This window comes from Microcaecilia unicolor, chromosome 11 (assembly GCF_901765095.1).
Source record: "Microcaecilia unicolor chromosome 11, aMicUni1.1, whole genome shotgun sequence".
In the NCBI taxonomy this organism is placed as follows: domain Eukaryota; kingdom Metazoa; phylum Chordata; class Amphibia; order Gymnophiona; family Siphonopidae; genus Microcaecilia; species Microcaecilia unicolor.
Window position 1 is genome coordinate 207772770 of NC_044041.1, and position 19156 is coordinate 207791925.

Genomic DNA, 19156 nt, shown 5'->3' on the forward strand with positions numbered 1-19156 from the left:
TTCCAACTGGGCTGCCTCTGGGGAGGTCAGGAGCTGAACTCTCTGTAGCATAGCCTAGGCTACATAGCTTCTTACAGATCGAGGCCTGCACCTTGAGGGTCGTGCAATTGATGGATGTACTTGAGGGATGTACCCACCCCTTACCAGAATGGTAGTCGTCTTGGTCTGCCCTTCACCAAAAGCAGGGAGAGGAAAAAAAAACAATCAACTTCTTCCCTAGCATGAGTTTGCTCCCTCAGAGAGCAGCAACCAGGTTCTCCCATTCCTTGAGGACCATTTCCAAGAGGGCCCAGTGGTCAGAAAAGATCTTGGCCAGCTTACAGTAGCCAGACAGAAGAAGATGCCCTCCCCTGGTCTTTTGTGGGGAGGCCACAGACAACTGAAGCTCATCTAAAACTTGATTAATAAGGGCAGAAAGCCCTCCTAAACAGCTGTACTATGGTAGACTGCCTGCCTTCCTCCGGAGACAGCTCCCTGGACTCTAATGTGTTTGAGTGAACGGGAGAAGCCAAGCAGACCACCAAGTCATCCTCCTAGTTCAGGTGTCTATATGGGAATAGCGCAAGAAGGTCATTGGAACCCCCACTGGCCACCCTAACTCATTTACAATGGGCGAGCAGAGGAGGAGAGTGGAGGAGCATTCCTGGCACCACTATTGCCAAATTGCGCCCTCTCCAGACCACCAGGGCCCTAGTGATCCCTTCAGAAAAGGCTGCTACAACCGGGGGCCCATAATCCCGGCCAGAACCCCCTAAGGGCTCCCCACCAAACGGTTCATACCTGGGCCCCTTCCATGCTCCTCCCCAGGAGCTGCGCAGTATCCAAGATGGCCAGCGCTCCTGCCAAAAAACATCTGTGGTTTTGGCCTAAGTCTGAAATGCATTCCACCCCAACCAAGATACCCATAGGCAGCTCTGGGGGAGTCCCTTACGTGCGCCCCACTCTCCCTCAAAAGTCCTGTCCCATAGTTGGGGCAAGTAGAGCTGGTAGCCACAGATATCCGGTCCATGACCCACTGTTGCTGCATTAAAAACCAGGAAATTCCTAAATGGGCTGCCCAAGAACAGTAGACCGATCTGTGCCTTTTGCTCTGCAGAGGAGAGCAGCTTAAGCAACATAAGAATAGCCATATTTGGTCAGAACAATATCCTGTTTCCAACGGTGGCCAATCCAGGTCACACACACCTGGTAGAATCCCAAATAATAGCAACCTTCCATGCTACCAATCCCAGGGCAAGCAATGGCTTCCCCATGTCTATCTCGATAGCAGACTGTGGTCTTTTCCTCCAGGAACTTGTTCAAACCTTTTTTAAACCCAGATACACTAGCCATTGTTACTACATCCTCCGGCAATGAGTTCCAGAGCCCTACCTCTTTAGCCTTTCCTTATGTCAAAGGACTTCCATCCCCTTTATCATTTTAGTTGCTCTTCTTTGAACCTTTTCTAATTCTGCTATATATTTTTTTGAGATAATGCAATATTCAAGGTGAGGTCACACCATGGAGCAATACAGAGGCATTATAGTATTCCTGGTCTTATTTACTTTGACAGAGAGTTTCCCCATTTTATTGTTTTGCTAAATTTTATGCATTTGAAAAATCTGCAGCAGCCATCTCCTCTCCAATTGTTTTTTTTTTAAGCTTGAAAGCTCTGGAGGAAGAAGGAAAGAAGGGGCAGGTCAGGGATACCACAGGAACTAGCTAAAAGTGAGGACCCAAATAAGGAGGAGGCGCAAAGGGCACCCAGAAATTAACTGTGACCCAATCCCTGGGAAAAGCCCCAGCAACAGGACTCAGTCAACCAGCTACCGGCCCACAGCTAGGCACTGTGGGAGTCAGGCCACCCCAAGAGACAAAAAAAAACTCCAAAAATCAAAACCTACCACACCACTCCAAACTGCACCATCTGTTGGAGGCAGAGAAAATACTGACCAGCTCGAGGCTACACCTGTCATCACTGGTGATGTCACTGAATCTTGTCTTTTCTCTGCTTCCATCTGCTGGTTGGAGGATACAACCACTAGTGTGGACAGGTCTGGCTGGATGATAAGAAAATACATTTAAATAGTTTCCTTTCTAATGTCAAAATGTATGAGTCAACTCCATGGGTAATGTTCTTCTGGAAAGAATTATTCAGTCTAAAGGAGGCCTATATAAATTACCCGAAAAGGAGAAGAAATGCAGACATATATCAGGTTGTGGAGAGTACGGCACAATAATTATACAAAAGCACTGAGGAAAAGCTCCAAATCAAAGGCAGCACAGGAGCAGACAGTGGACGCACACACTGTAGACTAAGATTAGATCCAGTACAAAAGCCTTCAACCCCCAACAACAGTCCAAGAGATATCATAATTGACAGGCCCTATTGAAGTGTTAGGCAAGTGCCCCATAACTACCAGATGCGCTTCTGTCTGGGGTTTACGTTTCTTCTGTAAATGCAGAGTGTTTCCACAACACAACTCTATGGGAAAATCTGTTTGTACAGATTTGACTCCTTTTTGGTACTCCGTCTACCTGTAGACAGATTATAAATTTGTAATTATTCACTGATCTCTCCTACTTCCATGTACTTGATTGTTTATGCCGGATTAATGTATGCCTTTTTCAGACTGATGTAAGCCACATTGGGCCTGCCCGTGGGTGGGAAAATGTGTGATATAAATGCTATAAATAAATAAATTTATAAAATAAGATTCTTGGATATTCCAATTTTACCCAGATGAAAACAAAATCAATGCGTTGCTCCCTCCAACTTCCTACCCTAAAGTCAGCATTCTGCTCTCTCACTCTCTTCAGAACGTCATTTTATAATCTATCTATGCACCAAAGTAATACCAGTATAACAAGGAACAGATTTTCTGAGCACTTTAGCCTTCCTCACCCCTAGCAGCATGAACAGAACTCAAGACATACCCTCTTAGGCAATAGGATTCCAGAAAAGTCCAGAAAGAACAGCAGGTGTGTTGTTGGTTAAGACATAGGACTAGCCATACTGAGTGAGATCAATGGTCCATCTAGCCCAGTATCCTGCTTCCAGTAGTGACCAATCCAGGTCACAAGTACCTGGCAGAAACCCAAATATTAGTAACATTCCATGATACCGATCCCAGGCAAGCAGTGGCTTTCCCCATTTTATTTATTTAGCCCCAGGAGGGCTCACAATCTAAGTTTGTACCTGAGGCAATGGAGGATTAAGTGACTTACTACTACTTATCATTTCTATAGCGCTACAAGGCATACGCAGCGCTGTACACCATACAAAAAGGACAGTCCCTGCTCAAAGAGCTTACAATCTAGATAAGACAGGTAAACAGAACAATTAAGGGTAAGGGAATAAAGAGGTGAGGATAAGGGACAGGGCAAGTGAGTTAGGAGTCAAAAGCAGTGGTAAAGAGGTGGGTTTTAGAGTTAAGATTTTCTCAGCTGGCAGTTTGAGATCTACCAGTCTCCAAAGATTACAAACTGTTTTATACTGCTGGACAATTATGTAACCCGCTCTGATGTCATTGTATTAGAAGGGTGTTCTATGAAATAGTATAAATAAATCCATACAATAAAACAGAGCTTTCCCTCTCCTTTGTGAGCCTGAAGATGTGGAATAGTCTGGTACAAGCTGGATGACAGGTAATGTTCTGATATTTGGTTTGGTTTCAACTGGCATCACCTTAGTTGTCACTCTGGGTGACTATAACATAACAATGATATTTATATCCTACCACAAAGTTCTAAGCAGTTCACATTTTCATCAAGAGAGCAGGCCAATCTCCCTTACAAAAGTAAACTAGACGTCAATACAATTACTCTAGTTCCCCTTTGTTGCCCTCGGATCAAAACAGCAAGTTAAATTGCCAACCTAATCCAAGATGCTAATATCCAGGACTGTAACTGGATTCACCAAAGCTTTTTCTCATGGGAGGTAAAAGGAGAGAAAGAACTGACAATAACCCTCAAAGCAAGGGATATTTTGGATTTTAGTACTCAAATCCCTTTCCAAAATACATTGGTATTGGGTTCCTGTTGTTAAGGATCCAAATCATTTGTTTATAAAGTCTACTGTAGGTACCTACAGGTAAAACCTGCCATGTATAAAGGAAATACAAAGCGTTAACTGTGTTATGGTCAACTATCTTAAGTGGCATAATTGATTTATTGGTTCCTATTTGTTAGGTATGTAGATTTTAGGATTGTTTTATGTAACACAGCCACTCTTCCCACTAGGATGCAATAACGTTGAAAGAAATAAATGAGAAAAGATACAATTACAATTGGTACTTAATTAATAATCGCCAATCTCCCTTAACTGACCCACCTACCTTCCCTTACAATCCCCAACTCCAACCTCCTTCTTCACCTGGAACTTCATTTATGGCACTATTCCATACTCAAGATCACAAGGAGCAGTAGCGGGATTTTAACCGGCCACCTCTGGATTACAAGACCGGTGCTCTAACCACTAGGCCACTCCTCCACTCCCATGTCTATCGCAATAGCAGACTATGGGATTTTCCTCCAGGAACTTGTCCAAACTTTTTTTTTTTTAAACCCAAATATGCTAACTGCTGTTACCACATCCTCTGGCAATGAGTTCCAGCGCTTAACTATTCTTTAAGTGAAAACATATTTCATCCTATTTGTTTTAATAGTATTTCCATGTAATTTCATGGTGTGTCCCCAGGTCTTGGAATTTTTTGAAAGAGTGAAAAATCGATTCACTTTAACCCGTTCTACACCACTCAGGGTTTTGAAGACCTCAATCATATTACCCCTCATCTGTCTTTTTAAAAAGCTAAAGAGGCCTATCCTCTTTAGCCTTTCCTCATATGGGAGGCGTTCCATCCTCTTTATCATTTTGGTTGCTCTTCTTTGAACCTGTTCTAATTCCGCTATATCCTTTTTGCAATACAGAGACCAGAACTGAATGCAATACTCAAGATGAGGTCACACGATGGAGTGATACAGAGGCATTATAATAGTCTTGGTCTTATTTACTATCATTTTCCTTATAATTCCTAGCATTCCATTTGCTTTTTTGGCCGCCGCTGCACACTGGGAAGAATATTTTACCATACTGACTACGACACCTAAATCTTTTTCTTGGGTGCTGACTCCTAAGGTGGACCCTAGTAACAGGTAACTATGATCTGGATTATTCTTCCCAAAGGGCATTACTTTGCATTTGTCCATATTAAATATCTGCCATTTGGATGTCCAATCTTCCAATTTTTCTTTTTTAAATTTGATTTTATTGTATATGTTGCATAATACAACAAGCAAAAATAGAAACTAACCTCAAACACAGGCACATATCAAAGTAAATACAAAATTAAACAAATTATTAATATCTAGCCCACATCAAGAAGAGAAAGAAGGAAAGTCAAGAAATAAAACACACTACTGTAATTTCACTTTTTTTTAAGCTTGAGTTTTTAATGTTTGAATTTTATGTATTTGTTTTTTTAGATTTTTCTATTTTATAAACCGCTTTATGTCTATTTGTTTAAAGCCATATTAAGTTTTATTTAATAAATATAATTAAAAGAGATATAATCCTCTTCATAACAGAGCCAGTCTTCCAATTTCTTAAGGTCTTTCTGCAATGTTTCACAGTCCAAATGTGTTTTAACAACTTTGAATAGTTTTGTGTCATGTGCAAATTTAATCACCTCACTTGTTATTCCAATTTTCAGTTCATTTATAAATATGTTAATTGGCACCGGTCCCAGTACAGATCCCTGTATCACTCCACTATCCACCCTCCTCCATTGAGGAAAATGGCCATTTAACCCTACCCTCTGGTTTCTGTCCAATAACCAACTCCTAATCCACAAAATAACATTACTTCCTACCCCATGAGTTTTTAATTTTCTCAGGAGTCTCTCATGAGCAACTCTGTGAAGCTTTCTGAAAATCTAGACACACTACATCGACCAGCTCACCTTTATCCATGCCTTCAACAAAATGAAGCAAATTTTATTCTTTATAATAGTTTCCACTATTTTGCCAAGCATTGAAATCAGGCTTACTAGTCTAATTTCCCAGATCACCCCTGGAACCCTTTTTAAAAATTGGTGTTACATTGGTCACCCTCTAATCTTCAGGTACTACGGACAATTTAATTTACAGGTTAAAGATCACTAACAGCAAGTCAACAATTTTGTGTTTGAGTTCTTTCAGTACCCTGAGGTTTATACCATCTGGTACAGGTGATTTATCATTCTTTAACTTGTCAACTTGGCAGAGTACGTCTTCCAGGTTCACTGCATCATCACCCTTGAAAACCATTTCTGGTAGATCTTCTTCCATAAAGACTGAAGGAAAGAATTAATAGTCTCTCCGCTATGGTCTTGTCCTCCCCGAGTGCCTCTTTTACTTCTTGATGATCTAACGGTCCCACGCATTCCCTCACAGGCTTTCTGCTTTTGATGTACCTGAAAAAGTCATTACTATGAGTTTTTGCCTCTGTGGCAAGATTCTCTTTATATTCTCTTCTAGCCTTCTTTATCAATTCTTTGCATCTAGCTTGCCAACACATATGTTGCTTATTTTCTTCATTCAGATCCTTTTCCATTCTTTGAAGGATTTATTTATTTTCAGTATTTATAGTCTGCACTATCTGCCAAATTCTAGGCAGAGTACAAATTAAATATACATAATATCAAATCAGACATATAATAAAAATGAACAAAACAAATTACATAAGACATAATATAAACATAAAATACATTCTCAATAAAAATATCTAAACAGGCAATCAATAACTCTAAGGCAAAAATCCAGAAACTAATCATCATAAACTGCAGGCTTCAAATATGGTTGTTCTAATTTAAAGAAAAACTGTATATCATCAGCATGAATTCTGTAATATAGGCCAAGCGTGCCTAACAGAACACATAGTGGCCTCAAAAAGATGTTAACGTGGCCAGTAACTCCGACCCAGAGGCACATCAGTATGTTCTTTTGGCTCTAATAGCCTCTTTCACTTTACCTTTCAAGTATGTTGGCTGTCGATTGCTCTTCTTTCCACCATGGTTAATACGTGGAATACATCTGGTCTGGGCTTCCACAATGGTATTTTTAAACTATGTCCATGCCTGATTTAAAGTCCTAACCTTTGCAGCCAATCCATTTAGCTTCTTTTTAACCATTTTCCTCATATTATCGTTGCCCTTTTGAAAATTAAATGCTGCTACAGTAGATTTCCTTAGCGACTTCACTCCAGATCTCAGCTCAAATTTGATCATGTTATGATCACTGTTTCCCAGTGGACCTGACACCATTACCTCTCGTACTATGCCCTGAGTTCCACTAAGGACTAGATGTAAAATAGCTCCCTTTCTTGTCGGACCAGTTGCTTCAAGAAGCAGTCATTACATCTAGGAATTTAATCTCCCCATTTATCTAATCAACACGGAGGTAACTGAAATCACCCATTATTATACTGTTACCTAATTTGCCAGGTTTTCTCATTTCTGTAAACATTTCTTTTCTGTTTGCCCTGTCCCTTCACACATGGAATTTCTATCCATAAGGATTTCACACTGCTGTTTCATGTAGAATGTTTATTTTGTTTGACTCCTTCCCTCTTTAACATACAGCGTAACCCCCCTCCTTCAATCTGATCCACTCTATGACTGCAATATAATTTGCACCCCGATAACACATTGTCCCATTGACTGTCCTTTTACCAGGTCTCTGAGATGCCTTTTACATCTATCTCTTCATTTAGTACTTTCGCTCCCCATCTTATTTTTTAGGCTTCTAGAATTTGTATGCAGACATTTCAAATTGTGTTTTTCCCTTTCATCTACAAGCTGCTTAGAAGTTGACGGGGATAATTTGCATCCTTTGATCTCCCCTTAAGCACCCCTGTCTGTCCATTAATTTTTGAAAAAAATCCACATTACAATTTTAAAAAAGGAGGATTTAAAAAAAGTTATATTCAGTGCTCCCAAAGGTTCTTCAACATAAAACACCTGGGACATCTTTCAATAATTCTGGTAACAATGGAAAAGAATTGTTCTTGTTGGAACACTGTCCTTCACCGGTCTGAATAGCAGAACATGGACGCTACACTGCTGCTCATGGATATTCTCAGCCAATCATTTTCTAACAAATAAGAAGAGTTACGAACATAAACTGGTCAAAATACTCCAATAGTCATACTGAAACCAGTATCTTTATTTGGAAAACAGTTTCCAGACTTTGCAAACTGGGTGTTAAATTAAAATTCCTGATAAAAACAAATGAAGTCTGCAATCAGAAAACCTTGTTGTCCCATTATCAGAAAAGACAAAATACCTCTGTCCTGTCCAAAGAGGGAGACTCAAATCTTCATTCTCAGCCTAGGAACATCAAGCTTCATAGTGCATTAATATTTTAAATAATGTTTGCTCCAAGAAAATGTAGGCCATAGCATCTCTGGTTGTTGCACAGTTCTAATAGCTACAGAACAATCCAGACGTCTGTAGAGATGGCTGACATGAGCTGCATGATACAGAAATCTGTAGACAGTCCTAGACCCATCTTCACACCCTGGAGCTGAAGTTTGAGAGCAATGAATTTGGCTTCTTGGTATCCTGTGAAAGATAAGCTGTTAAAATACAAACTGAAAAATTCCAAGAATCTGGTTGCAGAAATACTTCAGACATTGTGCCTCAAACGACCAACCTTGGCATGAGCATGCAGAAAAAGTGTAGAATAGAAAGCCACTTTCCAGGACCAGTCAGTCCCCCAGAATCACCACAACCCTCACTTCTCAGGCAGTGCTCTGTTGACTGAAGACAATGCCCCATATCTAGGTTCTTTCTCTGATCTTCCCATTCAAGAAAGAGCTTGAAACAAAGTGCAAGCTGTACCCCCACACCTTCCATTGTCTCTACCATCACTAACCTGAAAACATTTTACTTCACAAAGGCATTTCCCCTGATCAGGAAATTTCTAATTTAGGATCACCTGGATTATCTCTTGGGATTTTGCTTCACTCCTTTCCTACATCTTCTCCTATATTAATGACTTTTTACTTCTTGATTTTATAAGATACCTAGGCTTCCTATGTACCTTAACTTATGCTTATGTTTTATCACGTTTGGACTATTGTAATATAGTTTATGCAGGTCTTTCAAAACTTAACAAAAAACGAATACAGACAATTCAAAACACTGCAGCCCGCATCATTTGTACAGCTTCAAAATATGACAGAATTACTCCACTGTTATATCAATTGCACTGGCTTCCAATAGAAGTTAAGATAAAATTCAAAATTCTTATATTGACACACAAACCATTTTACTTATCTAGTCCATCGTATTTGTCTAATCTTATTATTCCTTATACACCAGCGCGAACACTTCGGTCGTTGACAGATAATAGATTGGTAATTCCATCGCCATGTAAAGCTAGATGGGAATCAACGTGAGCATCTGCATTTCTTAGCCCCTGCTCTTTGGAACTGCCTTCCCAAGGAACTTAGGCTTGAAGATTCCTATACTCATTTCCATAAAATTTTAAAAAACGCATTTTTGAGATATATTTGAAGATAATGTTTAATACAATTTTTAATTATTTAAAAACAGAAAGGTATAGGAGAAGAAAAGAAAAAAGAAGGGGGGGCAGAGAAGAGTAGGAGATAAGGGGTTAAAAAAATAAAAAGGGAGAGAATATATTTTTCTCTTCTTTTCTTTTAGATTTTTAGTAAATGTTTTTATGTACTTATGATTATAGTTCTAGTAACTCGTATTGTTTAATTGACTGTCTGGTTTGCTGTGCTTTCCTATTATAAATGGATTTCAGAGTGTGTTTTAGAGTATTTTAATGGTATATTTTAATGTTATACTATATTGTAAACCGTTCTGATTTACCTTTGTAATAAGTAACAGTCTAGTAAATGAATAAACGATATCCTTGTCCTATTGTTTTTATCTGTGCTATTAGAAACCGCTTAAATATTTTATAATGAGGGGTATATCAAATAAATTTGAACTATGATCTATGGACTTCAGTCTCTGCCATGACTCTGAACACTACTCTCTTTACTTACACCCCCAACGTGATAAGTCAAATATAGCAAAATTGTAGAGACAAACCTATTGTGAAAGACAGGAGATGGCATCTGAATTTACTCTGCATAATACTTGCATCCCTCCTGCCAAATCTTCACACTGCCCCCGCAGCAGGAGAAAATAGACACCCTAAATCTTAATATAGCTAGGTATTTTTTTCTCTGACACTACAAAGAATGCAGGACATACTTACAAGTCTTTTGAGTTAAGAGGTAGCAGTGACCACGCCCACCTTTTGGGCAGCTTCCTTTTTAGCCTGATGAGCTTGTAACACAGCCACAGCTTCCTCCACCTGTAGAACAGTGACTCAGTTAGTGAATCCAGTCAGATTCAGCCAATCACAGGGAATTCCCCCATACTCGCTTCACAATCAGATCCAGCCATTCACAGGGAATCCCCCACCCCTGCTTCACCACTCAGACCTAGCCAACCACAGGGAATCCTCCCAATATCATCAGTCAGATCCAGCCTACCACAGGGAATGCCCCCCTCCCCACATCACCAATCAGAACCTGCCAATCACAGGGAATCCCCCCTCCCAGCATCAACAGTCAGATCCAGCCAACCACAGGGAATGCACCTCCAAACGTTGCAAGACACAGCAGCTCAGTTACTTTCTCATGCTAGGAAAACAGATCACGTTACCCTGTTCCTTAAAAAAACTGCAATGGCTTCCAGAAAGTTATAGAATCCAGTTTAAAAATACTTATTTTAACATTTAAGGCCCTTTGTACTCGACTACCAGATTTTCTCTCCAAATTAACAATTCTGTATGCCCCCCCTCATCTACTTTGTTTGATTAATGACCCCAGACTTGTTCTACCAAACCCACCTCAAGCCTACTGAGAGTCAACACAAAAAACTGCCTTTTACTTTATGGCCCCATTCCATTGAACAATCTGCCTCTTGGAATTCGAGCTAATCATATATGAAGTATTTTAAGTCTTAAAACTCATATATGATTGGTGTGCTCTCCTATAAATATTTTAGAGTTCTTTTCCTTGGTTTCATTTTATTATACATCCCCTTAAATTATTTGGTAAAATGACAATTCAGCAAGTCAAAATAAGCCATAAACCAGTCAGATGATCCAGTCAACCACAGGGAATACCCCCCCCCACCGCATCATCAGTCAGATCCAGCCAATCGCAGGGAATCCCCTCCCTCCCCCACATCATCAGTCAGATTCAGCCAACCACAGAGAATCCCCTACATCACCAGTCAAATTCAGCCAACCATAGGGAATCCCCCACATCACCAGTCAAATTCAGCCAACCATAGGGAATCCCCCACATCACCAGTCAGATTCAGTCAACCACAGGGAATCCCCCACATCACCAGTCAGATTCAGCCAACCATAGGGAAACTCCTACATCGGTCAGATTCAGCCAACCACAGAGAATCCCCTACATCAGTCAAATTCAGCCAACCATAGGGAATCCCCGACATCACCAGTCAGATCCAGCCAATCACAGGAAATTCCCATTCTCTAGGGAAGCAGAGGAGAAGTGGGAAAGAAGTGCAGTTACTTACCTTTGAGCGGAGAGATTCTGGTGACTCCAGCATGTGCAATAACTCAGAGTTATCTATCTCTAGCAGCATTCCTGTGATCTTCCCAGCTAAGCTGGGGTGCATACCTTGGATCAGTGGAAACAAGCGTTCCCCTAAAAAAAAGAAAGAAAAGGTTAAGGAGAGAGAGAAACAGCAAGAACCCAATTCATGACAAATGCTGTAACATAACATCCAAGAGTTTTTAGGATTACATCTGAAACCCAACCACAGTCATATCCAGCCAGCCACAGGGAATCCCCTGCATTGCCAGTAAGGTTAATTCTGCAGAAAAGCACTCCACGATTCCTACTTGCTAATACAAAAACCACAAAAACCAGACAAACCTGATATTTTTGTAGAAAAGACTAGAGAAAAATGTAGCATTTTTTACCATACAATTTTATAGTTTTATTCAATTCTGGTCTTATATACTGCTAATATCCCCCATTTGGAGTTCAGTTTGGTTTACATACTAAGTTGGACTTAGGTTGAATACAGTGTCGTATCTTTATCGCCTAAATGAAAAAAAAATCATAACATTAACTTTCACTGGTCTCAAAAATCATTAAGCCAAACACATCGATTACCCTCACACTCTATATCTTTATACAAGATTGATGTCATCTAATAAGTTTTTAAACTGCTTGTAAAACTATATTCAACAAATGTTCCACATACAACACTGTATCCAACCCAAGTCCCACTTAGCACATAAACCGCACTGAACTCCAAATGGGGGATATTAGCAGTATATAAGACCTGAATTGAAGTTGTCTCTGTGAGACCAAGAGTGTGTGAGTGACTGTGTGACACATAGAGAGTGAATGTGATACAGTGTGAGAGAGAGAGAAAGACATTGACTGTGAGAGAGAGTGTGGGACAGAGATACCCTCCCCTCTGGTGTCAGGCCCCCCCTCCCTCTCTCTGGTGTCAGCCCCCCCCCCCCTCCCCCTCTCTGGTGTCTGAGCATCACTGTGCAGGATGCTGAGCTCTGGCTGTGCTTCAAGGAACTGACCAAGGAGAAATTAGACCAAGGAACTGACCAAGGAGAAATTAGACCTTACCTGCTAATTTGCTTTCCTTTAGTCCCTCCGGACCGGATGGTAGGCGTGGATAACCCATCAGTCCAATCCTGGGCCAGTCCGGAGGGACGCTAAGGAATCCTATTTAATAGAATGCACCTCCAACATTCTGAAGCCGAGAAACCTCATGTGGTTGGTCACTTCTGCTTGTGATGAACCCGGAAGTACGTGATATCAATTCAGGAGATGGATACAGAGAGCAGGAATGTCTCAGCCATGCAGTCAGCTTCAGAATGTTGGAGGTGCCTTTTATTATATAGGATATTTCTTAGGACACAAACATTCACTAACGTCTTGCTCTTCTGAATTGCTAATAATAAATTGGCATCCCTGAATGTGGGTTACATAAGTGTGTCGTTCCACAGTACCCGCTATGTTGGCAGCACTTAGCAGTGGAAGTTCTGTTTAGGTTGGACAAGGAACATAAGAAAAGAATAGCTAAACTGGGTTAGACCAATGCTCCATCTAGCCCAGTATCCTGCTTTGAACAGTGCAATCCCAGGGCAAGCAGTGGCTTCCTCTAGGTCTATCTCAATAGCACAGCCTGCATTTTCAACACTCTATGCCTCCTCACACCAGCCCACCCCACATGAGATCATAAAATCTACACTTGAGGCTGAGACCAGGTTAAGGGAAAAACAATTAAAAAGGAGAGATCTGCCAGCACCTCCACTGAGCCCACGCTACAGCCAGGTCTGCGTGGGTTCCACGGAAAATGGGGGATGAAGTCAGCATCACAGCCAATGCTGTGAGAAGGATGGGAGCAACATCTCTGGTCCAAGGCCCAGAGGTCACATGCTTGTCTGTAGCTGCAAAAATGGGGTTGTGGTCACACAAAATTTGGTAACCATACCTTACATTCAATATAAAAATGTTCTGTAGCAAGTGCATGTGGATGGATACAAGTTTCACAGATGTTAGTTGCTGTGTTGTACACTGTCTAAAGCAACTGGATAGAGTTGTTTATAAATATTTTAAATAAGTTAATATACTCTCTCTGAAAATTGGTGCAATGACCATGGGCAGAATGTTAAAATATTGCTCCTTAAAACAAAGAAAGCAAGGCCAGTACACAACAATGTCTGAAAATAGCTTTCCTGTTTACACGTGAGCAGCTCCAGTATACACTCACCCAACATTTGTTTCTGTTCCTGTGGTGGGGCGGCAGCCAGCATGGAAGCTGTCAGGGGCTCCTGTCCCTGCACATGGACAGCAGGCTGAGGCGCCTGGAGGAAAAAGATCAGCCAACAAATTATACTGAAGTATATCTTACAACAGTTTGTTGAAGCCCCTCGATGACCCTCAAGAGCAGGAGAATACTTGGAAGCCTAAGGGATAAAACCTCCTCTACAATCGATCACATTTGGTCAAAACAATCAGTAACTCCTATGCACTACATGGCAGGAAATCTACAAGCATGGAACAGCACAAAAACTGCCAAAATAAAGACGGCGCATGACTAAGGCAAAAGGAAAGATGGAAAAGTCCAGAGCAAAGAGTGAGTGAAGTTCAGACTGTAAACTACGGTAGACTGAATGGGAGCAGAGTAAGAACACAAAAATGATCCCATGCTCAAGACGGAAGTCTGTCTGCATATATAAGGCAGAAGGCAGCTCCTGCAGGGCACGCATAGGATTCACTTTCTAGCCTGTCATTTGGGCCCTATGTCAGCAGTCAGGTCAATGACTGCTTCTGCATTTACTGTAGCTTTTTTTTTTACCTGCAAAGGCTGCACTGCTGGGTGGGGACTCCGAGCACTAGGGCTGTACTTGTAGGGAGGAACTGCCCGGGGAGGTGGAATAGCAACTGCTGTACGAGGAACAAGGTTCTGAGTACCAGGGGTGACTCCTGGAGAACAAAAAAAAAAAAAAAAAAAACATTAGGTAAATACACAGCTGAACTCTCTCTACAGCAAGGAGAATATAGGGGTAGCAGGTACAAGGACACTGGGAGCTTCTTTCTCCATTTCACTACCGTGTTAGCTATGCAGAAGCAGCTACGTAGGAGTTAAACCACATTTGAATCCTCCACAGTTAAACTAAAGCCAATAATCCACCCCCCCCCCTTCTGTCTAGTAAGTTTCTTACCGCCTCTGTGTGTAGTACTCAGAAGGCTCCGGGAGCCCTGGGTGCTGGCAGATGGTCCCAGATGACGCAGCGTTGGTCTTGGCCCACTCTGGCGCATTAAGTTTGGCATGCCCTGGAACCCAGCTAGAAAACGAGCAGAAAAAACCCACCACCAACGTCTCATCAGCATGTGTGTGTGATAAGTAAAGAAAGAAAACCAGACGAAATGAGTAGTAGAAAAAGACAGAGGCACCAAGATCAGTAACATGACAGAGAACTACCCCTCCAATACAACAGAACACACAAATTTCCCCTGCCACATTCACTCACCCTGAGGTCTTCCCCCCTGTTGCCAACGTGGATTCGGTCTTATTTGAGCCATCTGGTTGGGTGCATAGTAAGCAGGTCTGCTTTGAGTCTGCATGAACGAGATGAGTAAAATAGAAACTGATCTTTAATAACTATTTGCACTGGAAGTCTGCTTTCATTAACAAAAAATATATATTTTTTAATAATATAACCCAAAGCAGGTGACAAAACTGTAAAAGGTGGCAAATCCCATCCACCATAAACAGAGATAGCAAATAACAAGCAAACAGTATCAATCTTTTATTTCATCATTTCATCTAGGTGACACAAACATAAAATCTCTTCAACTTTGGAGAGAGTGGAGTGGAATGGAGTGGAGTAGCCTAGTGGTTAGTGCAGTGGACTTTGATCCCGGGGAACTGGGTTTGATTCCTGCTGCAGCTCCTTGTGACTCTGGGCAAGTCACTTAACCCTCCATTGCCCCAGGTACAAATAAGGACCTGTATATACTATGATACTATGTAAACCGCTTTGAATGTAGTTGCAAAAAAAAAAAAAAAAAAACCTACAGAAGGCAGTATATCAAGTCCCAATCCTTTTCCCCCCTTCCTCCTATATGGGCAGTAATTCTGTGGGGTTTTTTAAATACAGCTTCAGCCATTTTTCCCGGCACCGATGTTGGGCTCTCAGTAGTTTTCTGGATCACCCCATGTTACTGTTTCAAAAATTGGTCACACTGATGACCCTCCAATTCTCAGGTATCGTGGCAGTTTTGAATGATAAATCACAGGTTAGTATTTTCACCTTCACGTTCCACAGTCCTGACAATTTGTTGCTCTTCAGTTTGTCAATTTGTACTATTACATTGCAGGTGCTTTAGTTGTTCTGACCCATCACCATCAAAGGTGGTTTTCAGTGTTAGTCTGACATCAATATGCTCCTCAGGCAGAGAAACGTTTAATTTTTTTGCTATTGCCTTACCCTACCTGAGCATTCCTTTCAGAGACAACACTGATCCCTTCCTCCATCACATACCTCTAAATCATCAACCAATAGTAGAGGTAACACTGATCTTTCCCCTCCAGCAAATAAAATATAGCAGCCCCTGAAACAAGCACCAGTTCTCACCTGAGGCACTGCTGGCATGAAGTATCCCCCAGCAGCTGGCTGGAACTGGTTGATGATGGTGCTTGCAGGCAAGGCTCTCATGCCTGCAATGCGCTGCATGTACTGACTGGTGAGATGTGCCTTCCTCTCCTCTTTCCTTTGCGCTAGTGCCACATAGAGGGGCTTAGAACCCACAATGCGTCCATTCATCTCTGTGACAGCTTTGGTGGCCTCTTCCGGTGAGGAGAAACACACAAATCCAAAGCCTTTACTCCGTCCCTCTTCTAGCATCACCTGCAAAAGGACAGTCAGAGCACAATGTTACAGCATAAGGGAACCAGCCGTGGGGACAGCAATGTCCAGGCAAGAGCTACATCACTGGGATGTCAGAATACAGCGTTGCATTTCTGGCTGGATGTTTGATGCCTGACTCTGATGTTACCTTGGCACTGGTAATAGAGCCAAACGGAGAGAACTCTTTCCTCAATTTTTCATCATCAATGGTGTCATCCAGGTTCTTAATGTACAGATTCACACCCTGAAAGAAGAGATACCATCTGAGGAAGAGGCAGGAAGAGCTGACAGGATAGTGCAAGAAAACAGAAGGGCAGGGAAGAAAGGAGAGATGGTGAACTTAAAGTGAGAGTCCATGTCAAGTCACGATCTACTCTACAAACTAACAGATGTTTTGTGGCCTCAGTAGGTTCCCTGCATAAAATTACCATTATTAACTCTTAGAACACTAGCAGCTCATGCAAGCTGTTCCCCCTCCCCCTACTTGCATACACCAAGGCAGAAAGAGTCCCACCTCAGCCTGTGTACCTGCAAGTTTCTTCAGAGGTAGATCCATTTTCTAATGAACCCATCTGAAACACTTCTTGAAGAACCTCAATTACAAGTAAGCAATTTCACTTTCTCACCTGGTACCTGCTGATTCTCTCCTGTTTCAGTTGCTCAAACTTCCTTTTCAGTTCTGCCTGACGCTCCACCTTTTTTTGAGCACGGCCCACAAACACCATTTTCCCATTGATGTCCTTTCCATTCATCTCCTCCACAGCCTATGCAGGAAATGTATCACCATCAGACTACAGAAGCATCCTAAATTGACCCAAGTGTAACCCACACCACAAACACCCAGCCCTGCTGACCCCAGTACAATTCTCAGCATTAACACATGATCCTGATGTAACCCACGCCAAAAACATCCAGCCCTGCTGACCCTGGTGTAACCCAGGCCACAAACACCCAGCCCTACTGACCCCAGTACAATTCACACCATTAACACATGGACTCTGCCGACCATGGTACATTCCATACTATTAAGACCCAGTTCTCCGATTTCAGGATTACTCACAGCATTTAATCAAAGCAGAAAATCTGCTCAGGTACTACAGGTGTGGAATGAAGGGTGCTAATTGTTATGTCTACAAAAATACATATATACAGATTTATACTCAGCAACTGCTGAAGATCAGCTGCTATCGTTAAGAAACAAGAATACATTTCCAGGAACTACAGGATGGGTACATGGGGATATAAGATCAAACACAGTAATTATGTGTACTTTTATAAGCCTGCTGAACATGAAAGATAATCAGAAATTTTCAGCTGAACCTAACAGCTAGCTTTTCAACTGAAAATTCCCCCAAACTAGCTGGAGAAGTTGGCCCCTGCTAGATTCAGGGTTGCTATTTTCCACTCAGCATTAAGTGGATTACTTAACCGGTTAGTGAGGAAAATCAGTGCTAAACACCTAAAGTCTGTCTCCAACTCAGCCATGCCTCTGGCCCTGCCCCTTTTTTATGCAGTTAAATTATGAACCCTGGACAGACTGTATGGTCTTCTCTGTTTCCAAATGATTAAGTTTCAACCAGCTAATTCCTGAAGTTGATGATTAAACCCTTTGAAAATAAACCCACTGGAGTTTAGTTATCAGGAGACTTGCTAGGGGTTCTGGCTCAGATGAGGGGTAGCTACCAGTTTGGGAGCAAACCAGGCTCCTACCTTGTTGGCATCCTCATGCTTCTCAAAACTGACAAAGCCAAAACCTTTGGATTTACCAGTGGAATCTGTCATCACTTTAACACTCAGAGTCTTCCCTGCAGCAAAAACACATTCAGTAGATGTCATGTCAGAGCTTATTTGTAAGACAGTTGTCCATATGACCGCGCTTCATTAGCCAAAAGAAAAAAGAGGGTCCACACAACTTCCACAGGTAACCAAAGTACAAAATATGTAATCTGTGTGTGTGTGCATCTAATCTACACATGTGCATGCACGAAATCTACATGTATGTGCGTGTATTTTGTTAACACAGTGTAGATCACAATTCCGCTCCCAGGATTATCTGTGCAGTTTGAGGAGTTATTTTTCTGTATGTATAACTTGTTTATAAAATCACTCTCTTAACAGCAACTCTGTCGACCTTGCCAGAGTACAAAAGTCATTGCATATTTGTAACAAACATACCCACAACTTCGTACATGTTTATGTGAAAATAAATCCCTGTACGGGGCACGTGAACATATAGGGTATGCACAAGTGTGATGTGTGTGATGCTGTCCCCAGGAGTGCATGCTGGAGTGAGTATACTGAATTTTTCAAGCTTTTACCATATTTGCTGAACATCTCCTTCAGTCTCTCGTCATCCATGTCATCTCCAAAGTTCTTGATGTAAACGTTTGTGAATTCCTTTGCTCTTGCTCCCAGCTCCGCCTCCCGCTCTTTTTGAGACTTAAAGCGTCCAACAAAGCTAACAGGACAGAAAAAGACAAGTGGTCCTCAGGAAGCTGAAAGAGGCTGTCCTGTCCTTGGAGAATTAGGCACACGATGGAAATGAAAGGGGGAAGGATAAGGCTGGTAATAAAAGCAGACAGAAGAGAACAGGCAGAAGGAGAGAAGTCACAGAAGGAGCAACAAGGAGGAAAAAGATGACAGGCAATAAAAACTAAAAAGTGGGCTAGGACGAGACTGAGTAGGG

The 19156-nt window shown here is 41.7% G+C and overlaps 1 protein-coding gene across 5 annotated transcripts in view; it reads right to left on the reverse strand.

Moving 5' to 3' along the window:
* Nucleotides 1–5945: 5945 nt before the first annotated feature.
* Nucleotides 5946–19156, reverse strand: part of LOC115480309 (polyadenylate-binding protein 4-like) — a 28360-nt gene continuing 15149 nt past the window's right edge. For 3 of the 5 annotated variants that reach the window (XM_030218893.1, XM_030218895.1, XM_030218896.1), the window contains exons 4-15: nt 18789–18928; nt 18181–18275; nt 17097–17234; nt 16619–16714; nt 16198–16470; nt 15091–15178; nt 14782–14904; nt 14415–14542; nt 13827–13920; nt 11595–11725; nt 10255–10353; nt 8155–8579 (exon numbers count right to left, since the gene is read on the reverse strand). In XM_030218893.1, coding sequence (XP_030074753.1) covers nt 10267–10353; nt 11595–11725; nt 13827–13920; nt 14415–14542; nt 14782–14904; nt 15091–15178; nt 16198–16470; nt 16619–16714; nt 17097–17234; nt 18181–18275; nt 18789–18928 — 1393 coding nt within the window. In that variant the 3' untranslated portion in view covers nt 8155–8579; nt 10255–10266. Of the gene's footprint in view, nt 6432–8154; nt 8594–10254; nt 10354–11594; nt 11726–13826; nt 13921–14414; nt 14543–14781; nt 14905–15090; nt 15179–16197; nt 16471–16618; nt 16715–17096; nt 17235–18180; nt 18276–18788; nt 18929–19156 lie in introns of those variants that run through there. The other 2 variants (XR_003943805.1, XM_030218894.1) reach the window with 2 other exon arrangements.